At 36.0% G+C, this 17,431-nt stretch overlaps 1 protein-coding gene across 13 annotated transcripts in view; it reads right to left on the bottom strand.

Annotated features, from left to right (window-relative positions):
- Positions 1 to 17,431, bottom strand: part of Ars2 (arsenic resistance protein 2) — a 73,778-nt gene that overhangs the window by 17,607 nt on the left and 38,740 nt on the right. For 10 of the 13 annotated variants that reach the window (XM_025307217.1, XM_025305517.1, XM_025307834.1 and 7 more), the window contains exon 8: positions 5,150 to 5,272. The exons of the other annotated variants lie outside the window; for them this stretch is intronic. In XM_025307217.1, the coding sequence (XP_025163002.1) occupies positions 5,150 to 5,272 (123 nt within the window). The remainder of the gene's footprint in view (positions 1 to 5,149; positions 5,273 to 17,431) is intronic. 13 annotated transcript variants of the gene reach the window in all.

Here is a 17,431-nt window from a genome sequence, read left to right as displayed (position 1 = left end):
GTACACAAAATATTAATGATCACATTCCGGATACTCTGTATATCGTTATTTTATAAGAACGGTATGACAAAAATTTTAGTATAATACCAATATAAGATATCTAATGTCGCTATCATATCCATATTATTATATAAAGATTTAATAGAGCATTCCATCTCGTATATTGGTCTTGTTAAAGTAAAAATAATACATACAGAAAGGTTTAGCAAGAATCGTATATAAGGTAGGATATTCTATTTTCGAAACTTGCTTTGCTAATAATTTTTTAACAATATTAAATAATGAGCAACGGCTAACTTCTTGAATAAACCTAGTCGATTTGTATTGTTTTTTTCAGTAAGAAAGTCTTATATTTTACTTTGTATATTTCATTTCTTTGTACTTAACTTTTTTCATTTTCATACGTTTTTTCAATAAAGGTCTTTTTATAACTCTCTTTTCATATTTTGCCTAAATAGTACTTGCCGTACTATGCAATGCTTAAGATAAATATTATAAATAAACATTGGTTACATTGAATAGAATTTTTTTTTCGAACGAATTTTAATTCTTACTTCTTCACGTGTGTTTCTTAATAAATCTAAAAATTTTGCAAATTTCTCCGAACGATGTAAAAGAATCACAACTTAAATACGAAATACACCGGAAAAGATCGATTTTATCGTTCAAAAAAAGTTTAAATCTTATGATGTTTTTATGACAATGTTGTTCAGAAAGATCCAGAACATGTGAAAAAAATGAAATAATTTTATGAAAAAATCGAAAGTAGAACAGATTTGATTATTAAAAATTGCACTAAGTACCTTCATTTTTGCAAAATTAACATGCTGTTAATGCAATATTATTCGTGACGTTACGAAATTTACTTCATACTGTTATGGAAAATTATCTATACTTTCTATCGGTAACGAAATTTACTTCATACTATTATAGAAAATTATCTATATTTTCTATCGGTAAGTAAAAGGCACGAACATATATGAACATAGACTTATTGAAGACAGCCGCATTTTTCTATATATTTGACGTCGCGATAAGAGTTATTGTGCCACATAATATAGATGATTTTTATTTCATACACTAAAAATATATCAATTGTACATTATTTATATTAAATTTCAAGTAATTCCATTGAAAAATGTAGAAGTTATAAGCAAATGACCGAAAAATAACACATTCGCCCCACTGTGCGACGGGCTCGTGACTCTCTCTCAGCTGTTGTTGTTTTCTTCTATCGATTTTCCGTCATTCAGACAATCATCCTTCAGTTGTTAAAATCGGTACCAGATGCCTAAGGCTCGTGGACAACGGACGCTGCCACAAACCTTGTGGCTCGGACACAACAATATTTTAATCAACAGAAGATTTAGGAATTACATTGACAAAGTAACGACATACCCCGGCGTTAACCAATATATTAGGTTGTCTAAAAAGTATTGACCCTTTCGAGGTCAAAATTGAGAATATACTTATTGTTATTTGAAAATAACATCATGAAACCACATATGCATCATTTTGTTCGATGATCTTCTGTCATTTTTCCGGCATCACCATAATCCCGTCGCTATAGAACTTCTGTGGTTTTTGGTCAAAAAATTGTGACACGTGGTTTTCATAGACCTCTTTAGAAACTAACTTAACATCTTTCAAGGAGTTCTGCAGAAACCGAAACAAATGATAGTCTGACGATGCCAGGTCCGGGCTATACGGTGGATGCATTAAAACCTCCCAGCCAAGTTCTCTCAATTTCTGACGGGTCGTTAAAGATGTATGCGGTCTGACGTTGTCAGCGTGGTATACAACACTCTTTCTATTGACCAGTTCCAGTCGTTTCTTTTAAATTGCTAGGTGTAATCGCGCTAATTATCGACAGTACAGGTTCGAATATATCGTTCTGCTTGGCGGCAGCAACTCATGATGCACGATTCCTTTCAAATCCCACCAAATACACAGCATAACCTTGCTGGGCGTCAGTGTGAGCTTTGCCACAGACTGTGGAGCTTCTCCTCGCTTCGACTACGATCTTTTTCGCACAATGTTGTCGTAGATTATTTTTCATCACTCTTTCATCACTCCACTTTTCATCACTCGTGATAAACCGCTTCAGAAATGGTTCGATTTCGTTACGTTTCAATAGAGATTCGCAGATAGAAATTCGATCGAGTAAATTTTTTTGAGTCAGATCATGTGGCACCCAAACATCGAGCTTCTTTTTGTAGCCAGCTTTCTCCAAATGGTTTAACACTGTTTGGCGATGGATGTTTAGGTCATTGGCAATGTCATGACTGCTTACATGTCGGTCTTGCTCGACTTTTGCCAGAATATCATCCACTTTTTCTGTGATTGGTCGCCCACCGCGAGGAGCATCTTGGACATCGAAATTTCCAGAACGAAAGCGACTGAACCATCATCTTTTAGCTGTTGCTTTTGATAACGTATCTTGCCCATTAACAGCACAAATTTCTTCAGGGGCCTGCGCAGCATTTGCGCCTTTATCGAAATAAAATTGTAAAATTTAGCGCAGTTTTGCGGAAAGTTCACTCATTTTCACGGCATAATTCCTTACATCTGATTATAAGAATTCCAACACTTTTTATATGTCTACTAGCTTCAACTGTCAGCTGTCAAATGACGTTAGGCCTGACCTGCTGCAACTCATATTCTCTGAGATTTGAGACACTAACGCTATCTCGTACGCAAAAGGTTCAATACTTTTTAGACAACCTGATAATATGGTATTATATTGGTACAGATTACAACCCTTTAGTCGCAAACACCAACATTAAATTAAAAAAATTGGAAAAAAAACACGGCAGACTAGATTTGATATAATAGAAACAGAAAGGGAAGCAGTAGACAAGGACTTGAATAACAACTTAAAACGAAGGACACCGCCGCAGATAACATCAATGTCATGCGGAATTCATTTAGAGGAAAAATTCAGGAAGTGATAGACAAATATACAAGACCTACTAGACGAAGAAAGAAGCAGTGGATGACCGATGAAATATTAACTCTTATGGAAAAAAGAAGAAAACAAAAACAATATAACGAAAAACACAAACATACAGAGAGATATCAAAGAGAAAATCCGGGAGGCTAAGGAGAAATGGATGGCGGGCCGTTGCGGAGAGCTTGAGTGGTTCGAGACAAAACACATGTTCAATATACACAAAAATGCTAGAGAAGTTGCTGGCTTATATAATAAGAAAATACCCAACAAATTAACGGATTACACAGGCAGGATGATCATAGAAGAACAGGAAATACTTGGAGCAAGGAGAAGATATATTACACAGCTCTTCGAAGACAACAGACCAGAGGAAAGCGAGGTTGATTACATGCGAATGAGGGCCCAGACATTCTGAAAGATGAAGTATTTAAGACTGTTCGTTCTGCAAAAACTAGGAAAGTAACCGGATCCGATGGCATACCAGCAGAGATCCTACAAATGATACACAACATTGATATCCTAATTAAGCTTTTCAACAACATATACATTAGTGGCGTAATACCGGAGGGGTGGCTGAAGTCGATCTTCATAACAATATCCAAAAAACAACGATCTCAAAAGTGCAGAAATTATAGACTGATAAGCCTCATGAGCCATACTTTAAAGATTTTTTGTTATGTAGCATACTATTATATACATACATAACAGAATACGCAACAAATGCGAAAATGACCTGGATGAAACTCAATTTGGTTTCAGAAACGCCCTAGGCACCAGAGAGGCAACTTTTGCTCTAAGCATACTTCTTCAGAAGTGTTGCAATAAACGTAAAGACAGTTTTGTATACTTCATAGACTATGAGAAACCATTCGACAGAGTAAAACATGAAAAACTTATCTAAATATTAAGAAGTGCTGGAATAAACGACAGAGACAAAGACATCATTAAGAACCTGTACTGGCAACAGAACACAATGGTCAGAGTCGATGGCGGATCAACCGATGAATGTCGGATCCAATGAGGCGTCAGACAAGGATGTATACTATCGTCGCTACTGTTTAACTTATACTCGGACAAAACATTTAAAGAAACGCTGCACAACTAGAAGATCGGTGTTAAAATAAATGGAGAACTGGTCACCACCATTCGTTACGCTGATGACACTGCGATTTTATGTGTCTGCAAGGTCTACAGCAACAGCTGAACTCTATCGATCATGTAGGACGAGACATGGACTTAAACATAAATGTCGCGAAAACAAAATACATGGTTTTCAGCCGTCAACCTATATTGACGCTACGCTAGAATAAATACGAGATACGTAGATAGATACGTAGATAATATGTAAGATAGAGTGTGACCTAAATCATGAAAGGAGAGCGTATTAAGTGGCGACGCAACCTGCATCTTTATTTTCGTTCTGAAGAGAGAAAAATTTCGAGAGCGCGGTAGTCGCTAGACGGGGAATCAAACTCGGGTCTTTCACTTGCCGGACGACTGCTCTAAACTACTGAGCTACCTGACGCTCCACGCTCACGACACTCTCCTCTCCCTAGATAACGTTAAGAGATGTCGTTCGGAAGCGACATCTCTGGTGCTATCTCGAGCGTACGGCGACTACAGAGAGAGGCATTGTTACTTGTACCTAGTGGTACAAGCTGGAGGTCTCTCAAAGTCAAAGGTTGCTATCCTTTAAGACCTAAATACGTAGATAGAGTATGGAGAGAGTCCCCTACTTTAAATATTTAGGATGTTATATCACCGAACACCTAGACCCAGATAAAGAAATTAAGTGTAAGATAGAAATCGTCCAAATAATATTCCAAAAGATGAAGTCACTTTTCTGTAATAATGACCTGAACCTAAAAATTCGCCAAAGAATGGTCAAGTGCTACATCTGGGCGATATTACTGTATTATACTGAGACCTGGATACTAAAGACCGCAATGATTAATCCTTTAGAGGCTTTTGAAATGTGGCTTCATAGGAGCATGCTCAGAATACTGTGGACTGCTATGCAGACTAATGAACGAATCTTAAGCAAGGCTAAAGTCATCCGTAAATTATTGATAACAATCAAACGCAGAAAGCTGTCGTATCTTTGCCATGTACTTAGAAGAGAGAGATACCGAATTCTTAAACTTATAATGAAGGGCAAGATTGAGGGCCGCAGAGGTGTTAGCAGTAAACAGATACCTTGACTAAGGAGTATACGGAGGTGGACTAGAATACACAGTGCTGAACAACTGTTCAGACTAGCCGAAGACCGTGCACTATTCGCCAAAGTGATTGCCAACGTCGGGAGGACCTCATAAGGCACTGCAAGAAGAAGTCACTCTTGAAACTGTCATACTGGATCTGATTTTGAAATTTTGACTCTGGGTTTATCAGCAAACCAAAAAACCATTTAAAGAAATTCTTTAGATACAAAAGATTTCATACAAAATCAAAAGGGGCTATGAATTTGAATAAATATTCTTAAAAAACTGAAAAATTGAAAGTATTTATACATAAAAGGGGCCCCTTCCCCGATTTAATTTATTTTTAAATATGTTGTTGGCGGAATCTTTCTGAGTCGTTTCATATACATATACTAGGTGCGCAACTAAGTTTCCGGGTTTCACACATGGATGGCGCTAACGACACATATAGTCGACATACATGTCTGAAGTTGTGTTTTTTTATAGCTTGGACATCTGTTAACAATAACCAGTCGTAATACCAACACATACCGCAACGTAAAAATATTTTTTCTAACAACGAAGATGTCGAGTTTTGTGCCAAATAAACAGCATTTGCGGGAAGCTTTATTTTTCTGCTTTAACTTGAAAGAAAAGTGCAGCTGAAGTACGTCGTTTACTGGAAGAGGCCTACAGCGAACATGCACCATCGAAAACTACCTGTGAAGATTGGTTTAAACGTTTCAGAAGTGGCGATTTCGACACTGAGGACAAGGAGCACTCCGGAAGACCAAAAACAATTGAGGACGCCAATCTGCAAGCGTTATTGGATGAAGATGATACGCAAACACGAGATCAACTTGCGGAGGCATTAAACATGACTCGCCAAGGTATTTCCAAATGTTTACATACCATGGGAAAAATTCAAAAGGAAGGAAAATGGGTGCCGCATGAGTTGACTGAGAGACAGATGGAAAATCGAAGAGCCACTTTCGAAATTTTGCTTTTGCGACATGAAAGAAAGAGTTTCCTGCATCGAATTGTTACTGGCGATGAGAAGTGGATATATTTCGAGAATCCCAAACGCAAAAAATCGTGGTTTTCTCCTGGCGAAGCATCAACATCGACGGCACGGCCAAATCGCTTCGGAAAGAAGACAATGTTCTGCGTTTGGTGGGACCAGAAAGGAATCGTATATTATGAGCTGCTGAAAAAAAGCCGGGCGAAACTGTCAATAGGCATCGCTACCGACAACAACTGATCAATTTGAACCATGCATTGCTCAAAAAACGGCCAGAATGGGACACGAGACACGAACGAGTGATATTGCAACACGACAACGCTCTGTGCCATCGCACTTCCATCGTCCAGGACACCACCAAAACGCTGAAATGGGATCTGCTACCGCACCCGCCGTATTCACCAGACCTGGCCCCTTTCGATTATCACTTGTTCCGGTCGATGGCGCATGGCTTGGCTGGGCAACACTTGGCCAATTTCGAAGAAGTGCAAAATTGGTTGGATGAATTGTTTTGGTCCAAAGACGCGTTGTTTTATCGTCTCGGTATTCATGTATTGCCAGAGAGATGGCAAAAATGTGTAGCTAGCGAGGGACGATACTTTGATAAACCATTTTTTGTATTTCTCTTGAAATTTTCAATTTTTCATTGATCAAAAAAACCCGGAAACTTAGTTGCGCACCTAGTATAAGGGTCGGACGCAAATAGCTTCGGAGATACAAGTTGAGAAAGGATAGAAATTCGTGTAGTTTCATTATTCTTCACGTTCCGAAAACTGTATGATGAGACGGTCTCTAACAAGGAGATGACGCAACCATCGATTTCAACACGAGTCATAGCATACTCGATAGCTATGATGCCGTGTATAAACGCCCTAACATAATATGCGTGAATGCGTCTTTGTTTACGAGTAATTTGCAGTTAAAGTTTGGCTCGCGGAGCCGTGCCACACATAGGACGCAAGTTACGACACTCTTTCACGAAGCGGCGTGGCTGAGCAGACAGAGGCTCCCGCGCCGCGAACACTGCGCCGACGACGGCGTTCGAGTCCCGCCGACGACTGGTTCGTTTTTTTTTCGTATGTAAAGACATGTAAAATATTTTTATATTGTTCTTATGTATAATTCCTTTTTTTGTTTCTACGCTATTAATCAAGGCTAATTAGGAGAGTTAGGTCTTTCAAATATGAACACAACTTTTTTATTAATTATAATAAAATGTTTTTGTCCGTATCAAAACACACACACACACACACACACAAGACAAATATAAGGCACACAAATGAAAGTTACGTATTATAAAATGTGGTCATGCAGTCGCAATTCTGCGGATGGAATGCCGTATAAAAGTATGTAAAACATAATAGTTTTTTGCACCAACTGCACGTAATGAACGCATCATTTTTTGCACAAATACACTTTTGACTATGTATAGTTGGTGGAAAACATATTTGATTGACGTTGTAAAATACCTCGCGACTGTCAACAAGACTGGATGCATACCACGCATATTGGAGCATAAAATTGAAAACTGGTGCTGATAACAGATAGTGTGTGAGCGATTGTATACGAATCGCATCAGCGCGAGTGTTCAAATTTATACTTTCGTCGCCGGTATATAAAGGACAGTTCTGTATATACGCTTTATAATGATTTTGACCTGTCTATAGAAATAAACATCGCACGGTTGACAAATTGGCGTACATTTTGGTGGTATTATTTGTAGGTTACACGTTGGCCTATTGTTATTATCGCGAAATATTTCTTTATACATATGGATATTCTTTTGTCCTCCCCAAGAATCAACAAGAGATAAAAACTGATGATTACCAACGTACAGCTTGAGAACCAGTTTCAAATATTGCTGGTAGAGAGACGTTGTTAATTTCCCTGATTTGGAGCAGACTGGAACAACATTTTTACATAATAGCAATAACGCATCTACCTCTTTCTGTACCCGGACTCCAAATGTGTCGGAAGTCTCTTGTAAGCAAACAAACACTTTATTTAATAGCTTGCCCGATTGTGTGACAGAATATTGTGCAGTATAAGAGTGAGTCACTTTGTTTAGATCGCCGATATATAATTGTACGAATTTTTCGTCAGTATGCGTGTACGTTCGTGCAACATTTACGCGATATTCGCAGCCCGTTTGGTCAGAATTTATTATGAAATCCAGGTCGTAATCCGGTGATATACTTCTAATTAATTCTTGAAAGTGTACAGCGGATTCCATCACAGCTTGCGGTGATATTATTTCTCTTTTTGATAAATACCGAACAACTCGACGGTTAGAAATTTTGTATTCACATAGAAATGACGTTAACCATGTGTTCGATGCTACAAAGCGGAAAGCTTTGTCATGTTCTTCGCTTTCTTCTCCTTGTTTGTTATATTGAACGGCTGCAGCCATCGCCCACTGTTGAAGGAGACGTCGTGTAACAAGTTGCCTTTGCTCTCTTGCTTCCGTAAACCGATCACACACATTCCGTTTTATTAATTGCAGCTTATCCCAATAATTTCCACCAGATAAAATGTATTTGCGGAAGCGTGCAACTTCACTGTGATAATGCAAATGCTGTTTAAACTTGCTTTGTAACGTACGGAAGCTCCAATTCGGATGTTCGTTTGCGGTCATAACTATTTTCAATTTTACGTTATACGACACTAGATCCATCGCTGCAACTTTTTGCGGAGGTTCGTAGTCTTCCGTTCTTTGATTCGTATGAGGCTTGTCCGGAGAAGACTCTTCCGTTCTTTGACTCGTATGAGGCCCGTCCGAAGAAGACGATTGAACATCTTCCATCGCGTCTTCTTCAATCACGTCTTCTCCTTCTGCTATATAATATTCCACCTCATCTGATATTTTATGTTTTCCCAACAGTTTAATTAATTTTTCAAACGATTTTCCGCCAATTAATTTGGAATTTTTTGATAATTTTCTTGGCGCTTCATTATTAATTAAATTAAATTGTATCAGGACATCTGCAAATATGAATTCAATATAATTGATATTGTATACAAGGCCAATAACAATACGTACAAATATATCTTTCCATTGCTCACACATTCAACATATTTACCTCGAAGATATTCTATTGCGTCCGTCAACTCTTCTTTTGTAATATCACATTTTGCTAGATTTTGCACATAGCTGATCGTTGCTTCATCTACAAACGTGGTTTCCATTTTTAACACGAGTTTTTCACTGTTCACGTTACGAAGACTGCCCAGAGAATGAAGCGAGTACGTCACAAAACATGAGAATCCCTCTGCGAGAAGGGGAAAGGGAAGAGGGTTCCTTTCCACTTGTAACGGTTCTAACGGCTCTCGGATTTCTCTCACACAAAATAATCACTGTCTGGCCATTTCTTTCCCATACCATACGAAATATTTATGCGAAATAGATTTACACGAAAAAAACATTTTATTGTAATTAATAAAAAAGTTGTGTTCATATTTGAAAGACCTGACTCTCCTAATTAGCCCTGATTAATAGCGTAGAAACAAAAAAAGGAATTATACATAAGAACAATATAAAAATATTTTACATGTCTTTACATACGAAAAAAAAAAACGAACCAGTCGTCGGCAGGACTCGAACGCCGTTGTCGACGCAAAAGTGTTCGCGGCGCGGGAGCCTCTATCTGCTCAGCCACGCCGTTTCGTGAAAGAGTGTCGTAACTTGCGCCCTATGTGTGGCACGGATCCGCGAGCCAAACTTTAACTGCAAATTACTCGTAAACAAAGACGCATTCACGCATATTATGTTAGGGCGTTTATATACAGCATCATAGCTATCGAGTGTGCTATGACTCGTATTGAAATCGATGAAACAGGTTGCGTCACCTCCTTGTAAGTGAATGCTGAATGTTCTTTGTCAAAAATATATGAAGAAATTCAATCATAAACAAACCAATAGAGTCATTTTGAAAACATAAACAAACAGGCTCCCCCACTTGCACTTCCCCTTGACGGATGAAACTCGCTTCATATGAAAAGTCGTATTGTTCTGTGTCACATAAGTTTGCGATTTTCCACGTAACGCAAGTTCGACCAAACGAGGAGGGTGCGGGTGGGAGGGCCGAAGGCTCCCCCACACCTCCCCTTCGGTGTATGTGTATATATGCTTCGGTGATTCATTACTTTAAGTGAATTTTCATATTTACTATCGTACTATACTATATTTTTATCGTTTCTCAGCTTGTATTTCCGAAGTTATTTCCGACCATTATATATGTATATGAAACGACTCAGAAAGACTCCCCCAACAACATATCTAAAAATAAATTAAATCGGGGAGAGGGCCCCTTTTATGCATAAATACCATCCTTTTCCATTTAACGATATCTCGCATAGTTTTTCAGTAATAACCGCGTGAAGTTTGGCGTTTGCCACGCCCATCGCAGTCTATAGACGCTCCGCGGCGAGATGTGTGCGTCAAGGGTGAGCGGTAACGCGGCTCGCGCTGACTGTCGCGTAGCGTCAAAACGCCAAAGCATCGACGTCAGGCGACGCAGTCGGCATCGAGCGCTTAGCTCAGCCCGATGCACACAACTCGCCACAGAGCGTCTATAGGCCGCGATGGGCATGATAAATGCCCAAAGGTTACGTGGTTATTACTGAAAAACTATGCGAGATATCGTTAAATGGAAGAGAATTATTTCGTTCCTCTCGCTTATCTCTACGCCCCTGGAGTTGGTATAATCCCTGTATAAATCGAAAGAAAACAATCATTTTCAATAGTAGAACATAGCACTACAGTTATAGCGTCTGATAAATGACATCGTTTCCGAGTTCAATTGCACGGTCTCTTAATAATTCATAATTATTATGCTAATAAGTATAATGCTATTATATATTTATATAATATTAATATTATATATCTTTATTTTCACATAAAATAATACTTTCTTACATAAATATAACGAATAATATACGAATATTCAGTGTAGTAAAAGTTCTAAGACAGTAAATTATTTCAGAAAAAATGTATTTATTTATATGTTTCAAATAAAAGTGGTAGTTTAAAAAAATCTATTAAACACTAATATTTATTTGATCATGGAATGATCTTGAGAAGCGTTATCAAAGTCAACATAAAAATCTTAAATAGAAACTTTTATTTTTCATAACATATTGTCATTTTCATAATATAGCTGATATTGATACGTTTCCGAAATACTGATTACAAATCTTTTTTCTTTTTTTCGATAAGAGCTTTCTGAATTATCTTCAAAGTTTAAGTGCCGTAAGCATTAGTATTAGAAAAAATACTAAATGTTTTAGATTTTGTTATACTAGAATTTTTAAGAAATGTTTTAAACATATTTTATGTTTGTTTGGAACACTGTCAAATAACAAAATGATACCAGTTTACACATTTAATAAAATAATAAAATAAACACATCTACAACCTTCTATCAAGTACGTGCACGCACGCAATACACAAAGTGTAAATCTATTTCTACATAGTACATCTTGGGTAATGTTAATATCCGCAATACTTGAACTTTGAAGTCTCATAATTCAGAAAGTTTTTATAAAAAAGTGGTATGTATTTATTGTTTCGGAAACATTTCAACGCCAATTATAAAGATATGCTATAAAAAATAGATGTATTCATTTCATATTGTTGTGTCCGAGCCATAAGGTTTGTGGCAGCGTCCGTTGTCCGTGAGCCTTAGGCATCTGATGCTGATTTTGATAACTGAACGAAGATTGTCTGGACGACGGAAAATCGATAAGAAAACAACAGCTGACAGAGAGTCTTTGGCAAGCTGTCATCGTAGACAGACGCAAGAATTGTAGATCAGAAAATTATTCTTGTTTAACCCCTTGACATACAATGACAAGTTAGGGTCGTCTATTCATTTCATGTGCTATTGTAGACTTTGACGAGTCTAACTCGTCAAAAGCTGTTTTCAGCGGATGCCGTGCAGTATATAAATAAACTATGTTGCTTCACTCGTGCGTCGATTCTCGTTTGTTTATATAGTTCGAGATGCCCCACCCTCCCACCTTCTCAACAATTCCAATAACAAAAAAGCGTCGACATATCAGAAGAAGCACATTGAAAGTAGTATTCAGTATAGCAGGGATCTCGCACGGTGAATGTCATACCAGACAATATTTGAGTTTAGTAAAGATTATAAATAATCCCTGTATCATGTATAAGTCGGATATATTATATGAAAGTGACGATGATAGTACAATAAGCTATTTTAGTGATAATAATGAGATTAACACCAAAGTGTCACAAAAGGTCATCAAAGTGTTCATAAATTATTATTTTTTAATATTATTTAGTTGTTCTTCATTAGCATTATGTATCAACCTGATTAAATGTTTTATAAAAATCCAAATTTCAAAATAAAATGTACTCATTCTCACCTTCTACATCACTGTTCAGTTGAGCGAAATTAAATAGTATTTTTCGGACGCATCATGTTTCGTTTTATTTGTATGTCAAGGGGTTAAAGCTTGAGTGAGCTGTTCTGTTAATAGAAAGTTCCTTATTCTTTCACGAGTGTTTTCATTTACCCGTGTGCAAGTGTGTGTTGGCGTGAGCGCAACAATATTTATATGTTAATTTTGATAACGTTTCTCACAAAGTTATCTCAAAATCAACTAAATATCAATGTTTGATAGATTTTTTGGGTAAAATTCCGAAAAGTGCATTCCTCTGATTGAACTCAATTTTTGAGCAAAGCTTTTCCTTAGCTCAAAAATGAAAACTCTTGAAGGATTTTAGCGACGAAGTACCATTCACCTCCCACCCTCTCCCAAACTTTAATTATTTTTCTACTATATCTTCGAGAATATTAATTTTAGAGAAAAATGTTTTGGACAATAAATGAAGCTTTTGAAAAGCTCTACAAAAAAGGTTATACAGGGTCTGCCAAAAGTTCCGAAACAGCTAATTATTTCAAAAAATAATGATTGTTTAAAACAATGTTTGAAACAAAAGTTGTAGGGCTTAAAAAAAACTACCAGATATTGATAATTGTTTGACCTTGGAATAACCATGAGAAACGTTATCAAGGTCGACATAAAAATCTTAAATGGAAACTCCTATTTTTATTACACCGTCTTTTTCCACCAATTAATTTGAACAACTTTTGTCTGAAACATTTTTTTATTTGCCTAATATTTTTTGAGATATTTAAGGATAACTTGGTAACTTTTTAAATATTTGAGCCGTTTATTTTGAAAGTGGCCTAAGTCCATTTGTCAATTATTTCCGGTTGCCCGTGGTTACATGTACAACTTCAAGTTATCTATCAATAAAGCATTTAAGGTTACTTATGTTCCGAGTAAATACGATAATTCTGGACACATAAGTTTTCAGAGTTAGTTCAATAATTGAGCCGTTTATTTTGAAAGTGGCCTAAGTCCATTTATACTTAAATTAAAATATTTATTATTGATAATGTCGGATTGATAATCCGAAGTAATGAAGGTAATTTTAATTAATTAGTATTTAACAAGTTAACCTCAGTTTTTGGACAATTGCATTAGTTGAATAATCAGTACGTTTAATTAATGCAGTTAAACAAAATTTACGCAATATACATAATACAATATACATATTACGTACTTACAATTAAATATAAAACTTAAAATTTAATATTAAATTTTAGAAATTATTTCACCCATGGGGAAGAACAAAACAAGACCATTTAGTTCAGATAGTGAAGAAGAATTAGTAACTAATGATTTCAAAGAAAATCGAAAAAGAAAGAGAATTATAGAACAATATTCATCTTCAGGGGATGAAGATACAGATAACAATGGAGAAAAGATTGATGAAACATACATCCAAAAAGTGCGAAAGATTAAACGGGATTCAGGAAAAGATATTGTACTCAAACCGGAAATATTGTACCTTCAAAAGTTTTCCAAAACAAAAATTGCCGTTGTCGAAAAGCTTGCATAAAAAATTACGAAGAAGACGAAAGAAAAAATATTTTTGAGAAGTTTTGGTATTTGGGAGATTTTAATAAACAAAATATATTGCTTTACGAAACTATCGAGCGCAAAACTGTGAAACGAAGACGTCAAAAAAATGGAAAAGGTTCGCCAAGAAATTGGAGTTTTAGGTATTTGTTAAATTCTAAAAACGGAAAAGTTCCCGTCTGTAAAAAATTCTTTTTGGATACCTTTAAAGTAAGTGAAGGACGCTTAAAACGTGTATTAAACTCTGCAAATGTAGGAAATGATTTACGTGGGCGTATGGTTGGATCATCAAGAAAAATTTCTGAGGAAGAGAAAAAGCACGTTCAAAATCATATTAAAAGTTTTCCTAAATTTGAATCCCATTATACCAGATCTCATAATCCTAATAGAAGATATCTACATCCTGATCTAACTCTTAGGAAAATGTTTAATTTATACGAGCTTCATTGCAAGGAAAATAAAATAAAAGCCGTTAATGAGTGGACTTACAGAAAAATATTTAAAAAAGATTTTGATTTACATTTCCACCAACCGCGCAAAGATACATGTCAAAAATGCGACTTATTAAACATCAAAATTAAAGCATGAATGATGATGAAGAAAAGAATAAACATACAGAAGAACACGATGTCCATTTAAGACTAGCAGAATCAGCTAGGAAGTCACTAAAACAAGATCAGGAACAAGTATCACGCAATTCAGATTATTATTTCGCTTTTTCGTTCGACTTGCAAAAAGCATTACCTTATCCAAAATTGACTACTTCAGTAGCATATTATAAACGCAATATGTACGTTCTAAATTTGGGTATTCACAATTTTCATAACGATAATGTTCACATGTACGTTTGGGATGAAACTATTGCATCAAGGTGCTCAAGAAATAGCTTCATGCATCCTAAAACATGTTCAAAATTTAAGAAGTGAAAGACACATTATAGCTTACAGTGACATGTGTGCAGGCCAAAATAGGAACATTAAAGTAGCTTTAATGTGGCTAAAAATTGTCCAAACTGTTGAAAATAATGTGGAAATCATAGATCACAAATTTTTAATATCAGGACATTCGTTTTTACCAAATGATAGAGATTTTGGCGTGGTAGAAATGGCATTAAAAAAAAATAATTTACTGTTTGTCCCCCGAGATTATTACAATATTATCAAAAAGTGTCGGAAAGGTAATAACTTTATTGTACATGAAATGAGACAAGAAGATTTTGTATCAACAAAATTATTAGAAGACGCAATTTTTAAAAGGGTAAAGAATTCTAACGGAGAATCAATAAACTGGTTAAAAATATGTTGGATGCGTTTTGTCAGAAATGAACCGTATAAAATTTTCTATAAGACATCAATGAATGAGAACGAAAATTTTAAAGTCCTGAATTTATTACCACGTCGGGGTAGACCAAGAAAGTTCGAAAGTATTGTATTGACACTACTGTATAAAAATATCAGACAAATTACAACAGCAAAATTCAAGGACATAATTGACCTATTACGATATATATCACCGGAACATCATGATTTCTTCAAATCCCTTTCACATACACAAAATGTAGATGAGTAGTAAATTGTTTTGTAATTTATGTTTGTACGTTGTAATTTATGTTTGTAATTTTGTACGTTATGTAGTTAAAAAATGTTTTGAATCGCATAAATTATGTTTTTGAAGTGTTGTAAAGATATGTAAAATAAAATGAGTATTGTTTTTTTCAATTTGAAGCATCTTAAATTATGTTGAATGGACTTGAGCTCCTTCAAATTTTATAACGAATCTGGTTGTTAATTTTGAAAGTGGCCTCACTCCATTCTTGGTAAGAAAACGCATATTATTCACTTAATAATTGCCATTATTTTAATAGGAACTATAAATTTAACACCTTTAGATACACTTAAGCAGTATGACTCATTAGTATCCTGTACGTATATTTTTAATTGCATTGAAACACAAACCCTTAAATATCTCAATTTAAGTATAAATGGACTTAGGCCACTTTCAAAATAAACGGCTCATTTAACTTACGATATCTCGCTAACTGTTTGTCGGGATAAAAAAATGGTACTAGACTTTTCTATTCTACTTGGTCTCAAGAATATATTGTTACAATAGCGCTCTGACTTTTGTTAATTTGATGATTTTGAAATTTCGAAAGATCGATAAATTAACAAAAAATACGACATTATTGTACCAATATATTCTTGAGATTAAATAGAATAGAAAAGTCTAGTACCATTTTTGATCCTGACAAATAGTTAGCGAGATATTGTAAGTTAAATATTGAAAAAGTTACCAAGTTATCCTTAAATAACTCAAAAAATATTAGGCAAATGAAAAAATGTTTCAGACAAAAGTTGTTCAAATTACGAGAATAGTCCCAGAAGTACCCGACCTGAGGTATAGATGGCGGTTGTTATTTGAAAAGAATGACTATGGTAGAAAGTACCAACCTTATAAAGCTTAAGTTTGAAGTTTGACGACGCTACGTTGTTTAGTATTTGTTTGGCAGCCATCAATAGTGAACGCTCTCAGTGAATTTGTAAACATGAAAAAAATTGGTCATCGTTATGTGATACAATACTTTTATTTGAAAGGTCTCAGTCCAACCAATATCAAAGCGGAGCTAGATTCTACTCTGGGAGAGTCTGTTCCTTCGTTTACCACAGTAAAATATTGGGTGGCAGAGTTTAAACGAGGCCGTACGAGGTGCCAAGACGGACATCGCCGTGGTCGACCAAATGAGGTGACCATGCCAGAAATGGTGAAGAAAATCTACAAAATGGTATTGGATGACCATCGACTGAATGTGCGCGAGTTAGCAGACATGGTAGGCATTTCAAAAAGTGCTGTACATCGCATATTGACGGAAAATTTGGACATGAAAAAGCTGTGCGCAAGATGGGTGCCGCGATTACTCACAATGGAACAAAAACAGCGTTGTGAGGATGTTTCAATCGAGTGTTTGACGAAGTTTCACAGCAATGAAGCAGAGTTTTTGCGTCGATTCATAACCATGGATGAAATATGGGTCCATCACTTCACACCTGAGACGAAGGAACAGTCAAAACAATGGACTTAAAGGGGAGAATCGGCTCCAAAGGCGAAGACAGTTCCATCTGTAGGCAAGGTCATGGCGTCAGTTTTTTGGGATGCGCGTGGGATAATTTTCATTGATTATCTTCAGAAAGGAAAAACATTCAACGGCGAGTATTATGCGAACTTATTGCAGCACTTGAGTGATGAAATCAAGAAAAAACGACCGCATTTAGCGAAAAAGAAAGTTTTGTTTCATCAAGACAATGCACCAGTTCACACATCCGT

The sequence above is a fragment of the Harpegnathos saltator genome, unplaced genomic scaffold (genome assembly GCF_003227715.2).
Source record: "Harpegnathos saltator strain DR-91 unplaced genomic scaffold, Hsal_v8.6 scaffold0, whole genome shotgun sequence".
Lineage (NCBI taxonomy): Eukaryota > Metazoa > Arthropoda > Insecta > Hymenoptera > Formicidae > Harpegnathos > Harpegnathos saltator.
This window is presented reverse-complemented; position numbering and strand designations above follow the sequence as displayed.